General features: G+C 42.1%; 1 protein-coding gene across 1 annotated transcript in view; it reads left to right on the top strand.

The window, feature by feature from the left end:
• Positions 1-16,366, top strand: part of LOC130107348 (receptor-type tyrosine-protein phosphatase gamma-like) — a 441,957-nt gene that overhangs the window by 397,054 nt on the left and 28,537 nt on the right. Inside the window, exons 13-14 of the mRNA XM_056273898.1 lie at positions 1,309-1,462; positions 9,230-9,321. Of these exons, the coding sequence (XP_056129873.1) occupies positions 1,309-1,462; positions 9,230-9,321 (246 nt within the window). The remainder of the gene's footprint in view (positions 1-1,308; positions 1,463-9,229; positions 9,322-16,366) is intronic.

Below are 16,366 nucleotides of genomic sequence, written 5' to 3'. Positions count from 1 at the left end.
ATGTATCTGTTAGTGTTTCGATGCTTGTATATATCCCACTGTGAGTCGCTCTGGTGTGTGTGTGTGCATGCGTGTGTGTGTGTGTGTCTTTTTCCAAGCGCCACCACCACCGGCAATGTGTTATTTTTCTCGGGAAAGGCGTAATGATAAAAGAGAAACAGCAGCGAGAGAGGCACCATGATTCCTCTCTGCATACGGTCAGCATGCAAGTCTGTGGATGGTTGGGAGAAAGGCCAAGGCGGCGATGGCACTAGCTAGCTGTGTTTCACTGCGGGGGCCTGGCCTAAGCTGTGGCTAGCCCCTCATGTAGCACTCAGGTCCGGGCAAGCTGCAGACAAGAAGGTCATGGGGGCCAACATCAGCAACACCAACATGACGGCGGCAGCTGCACTGGGTAGGTGGTTAGGATAGTGGTTGTAGGAGAGCTGGATGGTTTCTGTTGTCAGCTCATTCATTTTTACAAATGACCCTAAATCACATCAATTTTGTTCTTTTTTTTTTAATTCTATACTCTCGTTTCTTGTCTCTAAAACCAAGTTTCATCAAAAGACAGCGAAATTATCAAAAGCTTTATGTCATTTCATACCATCTAGCTAACTGGCTAACTGCAGATCCAGAAATATCCTGCATGGATGCACAAGGAGACGATGATGCTCAGGGCAGGGGAGAACATTGGCTGGGAAATGAATTTGAAGTCTGACAACATTTGACCCTGTAAACACAAGTGATCTGTATGCGTTCTGATTTGTTTGATGCCAAATATGTGTTGCGGTGCCCTCAATCCCATTGGCTTTGGTATTTGTATGAAGTAATATTGGATATTCTGTTGGGGGACGGCCGTTCGGTTTTAATTTATTCTCCATCTTGACATTAAGTGCTTGCAGCAATGCCGTATCTTGCAGCCCTTTATTTTGTATGTATTATTCTACAGTGTATGTCATTTTAGGAAAAATTTCTTTTTAAAGAGATGTAAAGAACCTGGTTACATCTTGTGGTACTTTAAATGAACAATGTTCCTCGTGATCACAAAGCTAAGCTTTCATGTACTACGTATACCTTTTCCAGAATGGAAGACTCTGAAAGTCATAATGATAAAGTAATATCGGGGGACCCCAAATCAATCATTGCTAAAGAAATGTTATTTTTCAGAGGGCTAATTTTATCTGCTTTTTCCTCCTCTGCTCAGATCCCCCCCCCCCACCTCATCCCCTCATGTACCGCATTTCCACCATATTTTACTTTAATATCTCTCTCCTCCTTCTCTTCTCCATTCTACCACCAATCTCTCCTTCTATCCTTGTCGTTCAGACCGTCCGAGTGTGGCTACCAACCTGACTCACCAGGGGAGGTCTGGAGCTGGGGTGGGGTTGGGACGAATGGAGTGGCTGGTGCCCTTGGCTGTGGTGTCAGCACTAACCTTCCTCTGCCTCACCCTGCTGCTGGCTGTGCTCGTCTATTGGAGGTGGGTTCAACGATGCAGCCAGCTGGGGCGTAAGAAAATGCCAATACACTTTAGTATCGCAATACTGTTGTTCATAATATTGTAGCTACACTACATGGCCAAAAATATGTGGATACCTGAACATCATACCTATATGTGCTTGTTGAGCATCTCATTCTAAAATCATGGTTAGGTAATTTGGAGTCAGTCCCCCCTTTGTTGCTATAACAGCCTCCACTCTTCTGCGAAGGATTTCCACTAGGTTTTGGAAAATGGCTGCAGGGATTGCTCCTATTCAGCCACAGGAGTGTTAGTGAGGTTGGGCACTGATGTTGGAGAGAAGGCCTGGCTCACAGTTGGCATTCCAGTTCATCCCAATGGTGCTAGATGGGGCCGAGGTCAGGGCTCTGTGCAGGCCAGTCAAGTTCTACCATCCACCATAACTATCGACAATTCTATAGTTCCTCCATCGCCACAGATTAAGTGTCTGGGTGGCATCTTGGACAGCACATGTTGTTTTGAAGCTCACATCAACACTGTTACTCGGTCTGCATACTCCCACCTACGCAATATTAATAGTCTTCACCCATCACTTACACCTAACAGCACCGCCATACTCATTCACACCCTGGTTACAGCCCGTATTGACTACTGCAATTCTATCCTCTTTGGTCTTCCCCTCGAGTGTCTTCATAAACTTCAGTTGGTCCAGAATTCAGCTGCCTGTATCATTACCAGAACTCCTTCCACAGATCATATCAATCCTGTTCTTCAGCAACTCCCTTGGCTCTCTGTTAAATACCCTATTGACTTCAAGATCCTGCTTCTCACCTTTGAGGCCCTTAATAACCTAGCTCCTTCATCTTTCTGAACTCCCTTCATATCCACACACCCTCCTGCACTCTCAATACCCTTTTCCCACCGGCCAAAAAACCCGCTAATGTCCACCTTTGGTCAATGTAAAAAAAGGCGGATGTTAGTGGGTTTTTTGGCCAGTGGGAAAAGGGTATCAGATCCTCTTCTGCTCTCCAACTCACTACACCATTGGCCCACTTGACTACCATGGGGACTAGAGCCTTCAGTCATTCTGCCCCCCACCTATGGAACTGTCTCCCACAAGACAGTTGCAACATTAACTCTCTTGCAACCTTCAAATCCCATCTCAAAACGTACCTTTTCAAACTAGCATATTCAGCCTGATCCATGCTTCATTGAGTTCTGTGCAGATGATGATTTTATACTTATCTGTTGTATTAACTTTTTATTGTCTACCCTGCTTTGTTTTGATTTTATGCTGTCTGATACAGTGCTGCTTGTTTTTTAACTGTTCTGTAAGGTGTACTTGAGTGCTCTGGAAGGTGCCCACAGATAAAATTTATTATTATTATTATTATTATTATTACACCAACCTCGGCAAACCATATCTTTTTTGACCTCGCATTGTGCAAGGGGGCATGTCATGCTGAAACAGAAAAAGGCCTTCCCCAAACTGTTGCCCAAAAGTTGGCACACAGTTCTCTAGAAGCACATTGTATGCTGTAGCATTAAGATTTCGCTTCACTGGAACTAAGGGGCCCAGCCCAAACCATGAAGAACAGCTTCCGACGAACAGTTCTTGTGCCGACATTGCTTCCAGAGGCAGTTTGGAACTTGGTAGTGAGTGTTGCAACCAAGGACAGATGAATTTTACGCGCTACTCGGTTCAGCACTCGCTGGTCCCATTCTGTGAGCTTGTGTGGCCTACCGCTTCACGGCTGAGCTGTTGTTGCTCCGTGACGTTTCGCTTCACAACAACAGACTTACAGTTGACTTACAGTTGCAGATCTAGCAGGGCAGGAATTTGGCCAACTGAGTTGTTGGAAAGGTGGCGTCCTACGACAGAGCCACGTTGAAAGTCACTGAGCTCTTCAGTACGACCCATTATACTGCCATTGTATGTCTGTAGAGACTGCATGGCTTGGCTATATGCTTGATTTTTATGGGTCTACCAGCAATGGATGTGGCTGAAATAACCGAATCCACTCATTAGAAGGGGTGTCCACATACCTTTGGCCATATAGTGTATTTTCCAAAACACTGCACACTGTACACACAGAGAGATGTGACAGCGCCACTACTTTGTTGTTGTTACATCTCTGACCACTAGGTGGCAGGTGCAGTATTGTGACGGGGTTGCACAGAACAGAACCAGGACAACCACTCTGATTTTATGGATGTTGACGTGTTTTCCTTCAGACATTTTTCTAAACTTTTAACAAAATATTGCAATACATCAAAATATTCATAGTATCATCACATATAACTGTGCAATATATTGAATAATGACACGTGTATTGTGATACAAATCATGTTGCCAAATTCGAGCCGATACGCATCCCTAGCTGCCACTCTGCATCCTTAATGATGAAAACATTAACAGTCTCCCTAAACACATGCACAGCGTTGCTTGGTTTCACGGTGGGTTGTGAGTCATTCGAAGCCATTCAGTTTTAGTCTGTCCTCGGAGTGATGTCGTGGGTGGATGTTCATTGTTGCCCTGTGTTAATTAAAGCTCAATGAAATGATGTAGATGAAAACAAACAATATTACCCAAAGCCTCAAGTGAGGCGAACTAGGGGGAAAATCTATTCTTAACGTCCATAAGGGTTTTTATGTGCTAAGTACAGTGAATAGGGCTTTTTAGGAATTCAAATAACAACAGCGCATTAATTAAATACTCAATTCAGGGAATTGTTTAAAAACTAAGGTAGAGACAGAACACAGTCTGATGGAAGGAATTCATTTGCCTTGCTGGCTGATCCTTCTTGGGGTACGTTGAAGTGAGTTTCGCCTGTATATAGTCAATCCTTGTGTATATATCTGAAGATTGTTATGTTGTAGTGTTGTTATTCTTTGTTGAGTACACTGAGAGAGCCACGAAACCGAAGTCAAATTCCATGTAGGTGCAAACCTACATGGCCAATAAACACGATTCTGATTCTGAGTTTAAATTTTAGTTCAGACTTTGCATTTCCTTCCCAAGCAAAATGCACCAGAGGCTGAAAGAGATGAAAACGTTCAAGGTAATTAGACAATAATAAGAAATAATAATAATAATAATAATAATAATAATCATTACATTTATATAGGAAAATTATGACAATATTTAACTGCTGTCAGATTTGTCACGAGTAGGCCTGTTATTCAGATAACCGAACTGAATATTTACATTTACATGAATGGTGCAGGTGGATTGATTTTAACAAAATTACATTAATGCCCATGAGTGGCTGTGCGGTCAAGTCTGTGAAACTATGAGTGCGCCTCACCGGGGATGAAAGGCCAGACCATTCTCCCCCTTTTATTATATTGTGCTTTATTTTCCCTCTGATTAAATAAAAAGGCAGAAACATTGAAGGAAATAAAAAATGTCCCACCTGCTCATGCTTTTAGTGTTTGGACGCTAACACTGTTTCACAACTAATGCTGTGCAAAACAACTCGGAAATGCTCATTTACCGCTATCTAAATATATTGTTGTGAGAGCTTTGTTATCTTCAGTATTCACTTGTTTTATTTTTTAGTAATATTCGTAACTTACAAATGATAAAAGCTGAGGGAGACATTTTAATCTTGCAAAATAGTTTTCACTTGCTTGCACAGCGGCAGTAAACCCTCGCAAACCTGTGCTGCTGAATATTGACTCGTGTTCATAAAAACGAATCCCTTTACAGTATGAATCATAAAATGCTGTTTACTATAGAGGCCCTGCGCGAGAAATGAGTGAATTACCTCATCGGCAATAAGTTATATGTTATTTTAAAGCAATGCATTGTATGAATAAAAATTATTTGTCTCTCAAAAAAACACACATACACAAACTAATGTACGGCTGCACACACACACACACACACACACACACACACACACACACACACACACACACACACAAAGAGCAGACAGAGAGCTCTTAACAACTCTTGGGAGTTTCACACAAATGGCTTAATGTTTTATTGACGTGAACACTTAATGTCTCTCCTGGCTTTGTCCACAAAGACATTTATCGGGTTAGATAAACACTTTACCTTTATCAATACATCCATGATTGTACCGGTTTTGACACGAGGATGATTAGCACACCACTCCTAAAATGATTTCTACTTTTATTTCAAGGTTTGTTAAAGGTTTATTTAGATTCAACATCTTAGATTTAAAGCATCAGTAATGACCACTAGTTCCGACTTATGAAAGATTGAGAAAACTTTTATTTTCTTTTTCTTTTGTAATGTTTGAATCACATATCAACAGCATTTTTACATAATCATCTTTCGGTAGATACTTTTACAAAGTGATCCATCTTTTCTGCATTTTACAGAGTAAATATAAAGAACACAAAAATAGAATATGGGGTGTTTTTCCATTTGGGAAAAAAGAAAAAAAATGAAAAAGTACAACAACCATATTTACATAAACAATTTTAAACAAAAGAAGGACGTTTTGGGGGACTCTACAATTTCCACTTCACCCAAATTTTCTCAAATTTAGTTTCCTCAAGCCTCGTGGACTGGTATGATACCATTTACGACATTTATGTGATAGAAAACTTCTCTTTTCACGGCAAATTCTTAGAGTTCTAATAAAAAATAAACATTACCATAATTTTGGCTTTTCGTCTGAGATACGAACCATATAATCTGAATTCAGATCAGCCATTCTCAAGGTACCTTTCCCCATTGGATTTGTGTGCCACTAAATTGCTCAAGTGCAGTGCTCAGTTTTAACCACCAGAGGGACTGAGGGGCGCCTGTCAGTAGGACTAACCTCAGGTCAGGGACCGGACCTCTGTTATCGTCCCTCACCCGCACTAAGGACACCATGATGGAACCACGTGATGAGAGGAAATCGACTCAGCCTGTTAGACGAGGCTTGGCTGGATTACGTTGGATGGTTTGAACTGGACTGTTGACTCCTTTTAGTCCCAGTTCACAGTTGTTGGGCACGTCTGCTTGACTTTCCAAAAAAGTGTCCCCTGACCTCTGTGTCCAAGTTTGTGTGGTATTTATATGTTTGTCTCGACCAAGTGTGGATGGGCGTGTGTGTATATGAGGACATGTGCTGAAATAGTTGCTCGTAAAAAAAACCCACCCACATTTATACAGTCATACATAGTCTCTCTGTCTCTGTCTCTGTCGCTCTCTCTCTCTCTCTCTCTCTCTCTCTCTCTCTCTCTCTCTCTCTCTCTCTCTCTCTCTCTCTCTCTCTCTCTCTCTCTCTCTCTCTCTCTCTCTCTCTCTCTCTCTCTCTCTCTCTCTCTCTCTCTCTCTCTCATGCACACACACACTCGCACATAAGGAGGTCTGGTGGCAGGTGCTGGGGGTGTGCCGGGTAATTTAATCCTATTGTAAAGCGAGGCAAAATCACAACCCTGTGTCCCATACTAACCCCTCCCCCACGACATGTCCATTGGCCCCAGAGAAACCAGCAGGCCTGCCCACTTGTCCAGTGTTGCCCCAGTGAGATCTTGCATTGCCTCACCTCACACCAGGAAGTGACTTGTGAATGACCAGTGAGAGTGTTTATCTGTTGGAAATACGGAGAGAGAGAGAGCAAGAGAGAGAGATTAAAAACAGATATAGACAGGGAGAAGAAGAGTGAGTGCAAGAGAGAGAGAACAGCCCCCTTGTTTCTTGTTTAGATGTCTCCTCCCCCCCCCCCTCTGTCCTCCCTCGGTGTGGCTCCGCTCTGGACCTCAGTGTGTTTGTGCAGCAGCATGCAGGTACCTCCTGGGCCTCTGTGCTCCTTATCTTTTCCCAGTTAACTAGGATGAACACGTTCTGCTCTCTCCTTTGCATCAAATACAGGTAGGGCCGGGACACACACACACACACACACACACACACTCTCATTGTAAATTAATTGTCACTGGGAATTACAGTAAGATGTAATGCACCTGCACACATGCTACAAAGAGGGTGCGATTGTGCTAACACACAAATTGTCATCAATACATTTATTTAGGTTACTCGGGTGATGATACCCTAAAACTTCCACAGAACACAGGTTTGATCATGTTTGTGGCATCAGATAAACAACATATCAAGTAATAATATTTAGAATAAAAAACTTTATACACACATATATGGCACCTTTCATACATGCAACTCGGTTATTTACATTAGAAAGGATTTTTAAATATATTATACCTTTTTATAATATTAATATTATAAATTATATGTTTTATATATTATATATAAATTATATTTATAATATATAAAATTTATATCTATATTGTAAAAATATAAATGTAAATTTTAAAATATAAATGTTTATAATAATATTATAAATTATATATTATGTTTTATATGTGATATATAAATTATATATAAAATATATATTATATATATATTATGAAAATATAAATGTAAATAATTTTAAAAAAAAAATCTAATGTAAAGCAAAAAGGAAGAAAGAAGCAAAGTGTAAACCAACCTAAAGCAGAAAAAAAGTCTATTTAAAAGGCCTTATAAGTGAAATCAAGCAGAATACTCCATCTGTACACTTGGGCCAAAACATTCACATAGGATAACCGCCCAGATGTCGCTCATTAAAAAGTTGGATAGTCAATGTTCATGTTCTAGAAGCTTCCAGTATTATTCCTTTTGTTACTGACAGCACTAAGATGAGGTGGTCATCCTGTACTGCTCATTACAGTTCGGATACCAGACAACTTAAGGCGTACATGTTTTTAGAGTATTGGAATGACGTAAGTACAAGTAACATAATGCGGGCATGTGCCATAGATACCCACACCTCACAGTGCCTGACAGAAGTCATCACAGCAGATCACAGGCATTGTGCGTTTCTGATTTTAACATATAAAACTGTACTGTGACTGTAATAGGATTTCCATGATTACCTATCTACAAATAGTTAAACGCGGGCTCTTGCTCGAGGGATACACCCCGAACAATAGTTTGCTGCTGGGCCAACTAGGGGCCACATTCAGAGCTTGCACTACAAACCCAAAATGGATTGTGTAGCTGCACATACTTACACGTGTGCACGCAAATATTGCAATCTAAGCCATTAGTCTTTTACCAACTTCTCCACCATACATCTGCATTTCCTATTCTGTGTGTGTGTGCGCGCGCGCATGTGTGTTAGTGGCAAAGGTGTTCTGGGTACTTCATTTTGAGACATATGACACCTTTTTCATGATCTGCTGCATTTGGAGCTCCAGCTTGTTTGGAAATGCCAAGTGATTTCCATTTCAGACACGCTAGATGTAAAGCGTTAAACTTGGGAGGTGTCAAAAAAATGCAGACTACCTGGCGACAGCAGGAAGCCTCTTGATGTCTGCACCTGCATGCCGTCTTGTGACACCTTCGCTTACTCGACATATAGCACGCTTCACAAATCTATGCACTATGTGCTCTTGCAGCCGTTGTTGTGTTTGTGTACACACATATGTGTATCTGTTGCCTTCGGTACGTAATCCTTTTAAGGAGAGAAATCACTGCAGAAAAATCCTTTGTTCAGTATTGATCAGGTTAAGCCTTTATTTTGCCAAACCAGAAGGCCTGGCGTGTTAATGTGTGTGTGTGTTTGTGCGTGTCTGTGTCAGTCTCTGTGAGGAGTTCAAAGTCCTCCTTAATCTAACGCCGACTTCCTCCTGGTGATATCTACGTGTAATTTAGGAGGTTGAGTATTATTACACACCAGGTCTGCTATGACTAACTGTATATTTATGCACGCACACACATATGGGACTGACTCTCTCTCTCTCTCCCTCCCTCTCTCCTGTATTTAGACGCTGTTTTCAGACAGCTCATTTTTACGTGGAGGACAGCAGTTCACCTAGAGTGGTGCCCAATGAGAGCATTCCCGTCATCCCAATCCCAGGTAAATTCTGATCCCGCTCTACACTTTACTTTCTGCATTCGAAGTTTCTGGATCTCACTGCTGCTTCTTACGACGACGGCGTCGCCGGTAGCTTTGGGTGTATGACTTAGAAAGTTAAGGGTCCTTTCTTTCTTTCTTTTTTTTGTCTTTCTCTGTTGTGCCCTCATATGGTACACAAAGGACAATTCCTTATCAACGTCACTCAGCTTCAAGTAGAGCGGCAGACTGCCTTAACGGTAGTAAAAACTCCAAGTTGGGAATGGCTATGATTTAAGGATGAGGGAAGTGGGATTGCCGAAGTAATGTCACAAGCACGACTCACGTGCACTGGCCTCCTATGGGGCCATCTAGATGAAAGGTACAAAATTATGTTGTATTGCGCCCTCCAAAAGGCCCATACATCATGGACATTTTGGAGCTCCAACAAGGCATATCCATAGTAAAAACATTGTGAAATGCTCATTTTCTTTGTAATATAGTCAAATTTGAAGAGGCAGCTGGTAAGACTTTTATGGCAATAGGTCCACTGAGTCATCGGATCAAGAGACAAAGCCAAGCGAATTTATTTTTACTCAAATAATGAGTTCTGTCTTGGGCAAAGATGAAATTCAATTTACACTGTGTTTTGAGCTTCCGCAGCTGCATTTCAGTAATATTGGAGTTGCATCTGAATATTTAGAAACAAACTACAAAGGGTTACTTTTCTGCAGAGAATGTGATTATTCATATATTGAAAAGTGTAAAAGTGTTCAAGGACTAAAGCCATTTCAATTTGGGTGCATCATTGTTGGCCTTGGGCTCAAAATTGGCAGCACAGTGGCACAGTGGTTAGCGCGGTCGCCTCACAGCGAGAAGGTCCTGGGTTCGAACCCCGGGGTTGTCCAACCTTGGGGGTCATCCCAGGTCACCCTCTGTGTGGGGTTTGCATGTTCTCCCCGTGTCTGTGGTGGGTTTTCTCCCGGTGCTCCGGTTTCCTCCCACCATCCAAAAAAGACATGCAAGTTAGGGTTAATACTCCTGTCTGTGCCCCTGAGCAAGGCAATGGCAAGACGAACTGGAGTTGGTCCCCGGGCGCTGCACGGCAGCTGCCCACTGCTCCTAGCTACACAGCAAGGATGGGTTAAATGCAGAGCGTAATTTCCGTACGGGGATGACTGAAGTATCTCAAAATCAAAATTAAATAAATAAAATAAAAATCAAAGGGCATCTTAACGGGTTAAAATCGTTTAGCCAGCTCTGAAGAGCTGTACAGAAATTATGTTTTGGCATGGAGAGTAGATAAGTAGTGCTCTCCACTCCGTTGATATCTATCTAACTCCAAATTGCTTAACTGAGCTTATCAGTAGTCAATAATGGAAGTCTGAGAAGTCTCAACATGATCAGCAAACCCTCCGTAGTTAAAGAAAAAGCAAAGAAAACACAGGGAAGAACATTGATCTTACCTTCCTCCTCCTCTCCGCAAGGCAATTCTTTCAATCTTTAAACCTTTTTACTGTTATCCTGTCCTTAGTCCATGCCTTTCTCCCTACAGATCTCCCTTCTTCCTTTGTCACAGCAACAAAATAAAGATAAGGAGAAGAAGTATTACCATATTTTCTAATCATACTTTTTGAAATCAAATTTTACAGAGTGCTTTACGAGCAAGAGAAACAAGGCAGCAGTGGAGCTGGGCACTGATTCAATATTGTCATTTATTGTCCTGCTGTATTGTAATTGGCTGAACATTGGATATTTTTATACGGTGATACATAATTTTGCTGTCTAAAGTAAGGATGTGTACTATTACCTAAGATTTCTAACAAAATCAAATCTGAAATAATTAAGGGGGTATTATTTGAAAATGAGTTTTGGTTTGATAGTATACCTCACATTATCAATCTGTTTGCTGTGATGAACCTCTGTTGGATCCTTAAATATGGTGTTTTCGCTCATGTAAACCGATTTCGTGGTATATTGATCGTGTAAAATTTGCTATGATGACAGTCATAATATTTTCCATATTGCCCAGCACTAGCTACCAGCAAAAACAAAGACAGGGAATGTGGAGCCCTGTGAGGTTAAAGGTCAGTAAAGTTAGGTATAGACCCTGGTCTGGAAAAGGACTGAAAGGGCAGATGCAAAGCCTGCTTTGTGTGAGGGTTGATAGGGTATTAGTTTATTGTGGACAGTTATATATACTCACTGAGCACTTTATTAAGAACACCTGTACACCTACATATTCATGCAATTGTCTAATCAGCCAGTCGTGTGGCAGCAGTGCAGTGCATAAAATCATGCTGATATGGATTAGGAGCTTCTGTTAATGTTCAAATCAACCATCAGAACGGCGAAAAATATTTGATCTCAGTGATTTCGACCATGGCATGATTGTTGGTGCCAGACGGCCTGGTCTGAGTATTGCTGTAACTGCTGATCTCCTGGGATTTTCATGTACAACAGTCTCTAGAGTTTCCTCAGAATGGTGTGGGGAAAAAAATCCAGTAAGAGGCCGTTCTGCTTTCTTGATAAGACAGGTCAATGGAGAATGGCCAGACTGGTTCGAGCTGACAGAAAGGCTACCGTAACTCAGATAACCACTCTGTATAACTGCAGTGAGCAGAAAAGTATCTCAGAATGCACAACACGTCAAACCTTGAGGCAGATGGGCCACAACAGCGGAGGACCATGTCAGGTTCCACTTCTGTCAGCCAAGAACAGAAAGCTGAGGCTGTGGTGGGCACAGGCTCACCAAAACTGGACAGTTGAAGACTGGAAAAATGTAGCCTGGTCTGATGAATCTCAATTTCTGCTGAGGCACACAGATGGTAGGGTCAGAATTTGGCGCCAACAGCATGAAACCATGGACCAAACCTGCTTCCCTGCGCAGTCCAGGCTAATGGCGGTGGTGTGATGGTGTGGGGAATGTTTGCTTGGCACACTTTGGGCCTGTTAATACCAATCAATCGTCGCTTGAATGCCACAGCCTATTTGAGTATTGTTGCTGACCATGTGCATCCCCTCATGACCACAATTCACCCATCTTCTAATGGCTTCTGCCAGCATGATAACACACCATACCACAAAGCACAAGTCATCTTAAACTGGTTTCATGAACATGATGGTAAGTTCAATGTTCTTCAGTGGCCTTCTTCAGTGGTCACCAGATCTAAATCCTGTGGAACACCTTTATGATGTGGTAGAACAGGAGATTCGCAGCATGGATGTGCAGCTGACAAATCTGCAGAAAGTGCCCGATGCAATCATGTCAACATGGACCAGCATCTCAGGAATGTTTCCAACATCTTGTGGAGTCCATGCCATGAAGAACTGAGGCTGTTTATCTGGACCTCCCCCTTTCTCTGCTTAATCAATGTAAATGATATTTATCATGACTAGTCAACTATCCACCCCAGTGTCTATCATACACAGCTTAAATAATTATCTCAATGTTCATCCTCGTTATAATCAACATGCAGATGCCCATCGGGCATGTCCCAAGACTCACAGAAAGAAAACCAGAAACAATAGCAACATCCTCATCATCTGTGCGTCACCTTCTTGAGACAAACAAGGCCCCTTCCTCATCCCTGGGCCTCTCAAAAAAGTATTTATTTGTACATCCTCTAAAACTGTTTAATATTTTTACTCTGACTGTTCCACCACAAAGTCACCCCACAGATTGAAATGCACATACTCTTAAGATTGGTACAAACACATTTTTTCAAATTCAAATTTTCTCTTACGTTTAACCCCCCCCCCCCCGTCTAGGAACGTTTTTTGAATATTGCCAGGAAGTAAATTATTTCTTGCTTTGTACATTATTTATTTAGTGTTAAATTCCACCAGATCCATGAATTTCAAAGCATGTGTCTTTTGAAAAAAAGCCTGTTAGTGTGTTCATGAACTCCTACATTGCACACTATCCTTATGGCTCTTTTTTGTCGTATGCATAAGGTGCTTTTGTATGTATTACCCTACACCACACAGTAATTTAGATATGTTAATAATGATAAGTGAAGAATACAACGCTTTATGATTTAGGATGTGCCTTGTTTTTCCCAGAACTGCAACGCTCCTTGCCAGCTTTGCTCACACATACCTAGTTTGGGTAAATCTGACTTGTTGCACAGTGGTCATCTATCATGGTCACGGTGGTCATCTATCATGCAGGTCATTGGTCAGGACTATTATTACCCTGGGGTAAAAGTTCACCAGGCACACATATTGGACTACTCAGCTTCTCTGGTTGCACCAGGGAAGAAACAGCCAGGACAAGCAATAATAACCTACAACCAGGCCACCGGGTGTATGTGTGGCGCTTTAGTTTAGTTGAACCCAAAAGCATACACTGAGGCAGGTATGCAAAAAGGAAAGGATCTTTAATAGATAATTCATCCATCTGTCCATCCATTATCCAACCATCTTATCCTGCTCAGGGTCACAGGGATGCTGGCGCCTATCCCAGCAGTCATTGGGCAGCAGGTGGGGAGACACCCTGGACAGGCCACCAGTCCATCACAGGGCCCACACACACATTCACACCTAGGGACAATTTAGTATGGCCGAGTCAGCTGACCTACAAGTCTTGAGACTGTGGGAGGAAACCGGAGCACCCACGCAGACATGGGGAGAACATGCAAACTCCACACAGAGGACGACCCGGGACGACCCCCCAAGGTTGGACAACCTCAACTAGATAATTCAAAAGGTACAAAAAACTAGAACTAGGAGAAGACTCCCTGGTCTGGAAAAATGAGTGCATGAGAGGTAAGAAGCAAACGTCCAATAATCAAGCAACAAAAACTAACTAGGAGCTAGGTAGAATAACAAGGGGACTGACGACTGATGAGGCACAGCTGGAAACCCAGGATAACAGGAACCACCCCAAGCCTAAACCAGGAGACACACATGAGGAGAGAGAGACGCACACACCCACACACATACAACCTCCATGGGGGTCCTGCAGGAGAGACAGTGGGAAAGGGATCAGGTAGAAGCAGAGGAGGGTCTGCCACAGCTCTGACTGTGTGTGTGTGTGGGCTCCTAAACATGAATGCACACACATACTAACACAAATTTGGGCACCAATTAGCAAGTGCACAAAAAAAAAAAATCCACTGGCTTTGACAAGCGTGTCAGTTACTCGAGGTGGATTGAATGCAGTTGGATCAGGTGTTTCAGTTCTACAGGGGCACGAGGAAACTCAAAAACCTCCTTGTAGTCAGTCTAGCACTGGCCCTCAGATCCAAGACTCTAATCCAAACCATTTGAGATCAGTTAAAATGAAGTAAAGACACAGCCAGGGTTCATTGTAATGGGTCCACAATCATGGACCAAGACAATATCAATTTTCCCTAAAATGGCAAACTCTGTAATACTGTGTTGTTATACTGTGTTGTTCTAGGGTATCTTTGGCAATCCAATATAATGGACCATTTTGAGCAAGCCAATACTAAATCAATATTGATTTGCCCAAATTGGCGAAAGAAACGGCATAAAAGGGGGGCACTCATGAGCCTGTCTTGCTTTCTCAATGACATTGGAGGAAAGGGTTTTTGCACTGGGCTGTTTTTTTCTAACTATATCTGTCATTTGGTAAATTAAGCTTGGAATTCTGGAAATAAGGTCGGTTCAATGCCTTTTTGTGTAGGGGACAAGGTTTTCCAAATGATGGTTCTTTATTATCTAATTGAGACAACACGGTTAAGACACATTACCCTTTCATAATAATGCTTTCACCATCAGGTCACACCACACAGGGCGCTAGACACCCACATATTGGGTTTTCCCTTGTGGAGCTAGCTTCCTTTTACTTTTATTTATTTATTTATTTATTTTGTTTGCTTGTTCGTTTGTGTTGATAATGTCATCAACCTGGTATCAGAAAACTGCTTGCAAATGGTGTTTGAAAGGCAAAAAGGCAGTCCCACCTCCTTGAGTAGCATGTGTGACAGATGCCTAAAGTGGGCCGAGAAAGGAGAGATGTGCATTTCACACTCTGCTGTGTGTACATACAGTCTGAGAAATCTTGCCGGTTTTCCACTTTTCAGTGGAAATTTCAACTGTCCTCATAAAATGTTTTCGTCTGACGGCAGTAATATAGCCCTCGCCAAATGTCATGGCATAATCTAGCCTGTTCACGTCAAACTCGCAGTGTGTTAGCATGGTAACCCAATAATTCACGTCAGAGGGTTAGCGAGCTTGTCAGACAATTAAATCTGTTTTCACACATTTCCTAACCTACTAACGGTCCCATGGTGGTGAAAGTAATCCAATCGGGGCGAACCAGTAATGCGTATGTCCTTATTTGGGGGATGAAGACATTCTTCCTGAGGTCCAAAAGCCCAATTTTGAGTTTTCATTTCAGAGTCCGTTCCATTGGGACACTGATGTAGCATATGGCTGTATGTTAGGTGTGTTAATTGTCTCCGTAAGCCCAGACCTAGAGCTAAAAGTAATCCTCTTTGAGACCTTCTGCCGGATTTAATCTTGTAGACTGCAGCCAATTAGTAGAAACCCCTGCATTCATCGCTGAACACATACACAGATACGCATAAGCACACACACACACACACACACACACACACACACACACACACACACACAATCAATCACTCACTCACACAACTTCACAGATTATCATTCCAGTGCCCTTTGCAATTTTATAGATACCAAAGCTGCAATATTCACCCCAATTAGAAAGGATTGATTTTTAAGGGGCTGTGTGGCATTTCCAGACCTCTCAATTTAACATTTCCAGACCTCTCAATTTAACAACTGCCCATCTGCTTCATTCTCTGAAATGATTTTGTCACTTTTGCATGCATAAATAGATAAAGAGCTCAGTGCGTGTGTGTGTGTGTGTGTGTGTGTGTGTGTGTGTGTGTGTGTGTGTGTGTGCGCACAAGCTCATTACATTCTTAATGTTCTATGAGGACCAAACTGAAACAAGCTATGTGAGACTTTTAGCTATTCTGCTTCCAGTCTGTTGTTTTCACGTCCTTTCCTCTAAGAGAGCGCTAATCATCTGGGTAGGGTTAAGCCTCCCCACTGTCAGCATTTTCGA

This window comes from Lampris incognitus, chromosome 2, assembly GCF_029633865.1.
Source record: "Lampris incognitus isolate fLamInc1 chromosome 2, fLamInc1.hap2, whole genome shotgun sequence".
Lineage (NCBI taxonomy): Eukaryota > Metazoa > Chordata > Actinopteri > Lampriformes > Lampridae > Lampris > Lampris incognitus.
The sequence above is the reverse complement of the archived record's forward strand: the minus strand, read 5'-3'. Positions and strand labels throughout refer to the sequence as shown.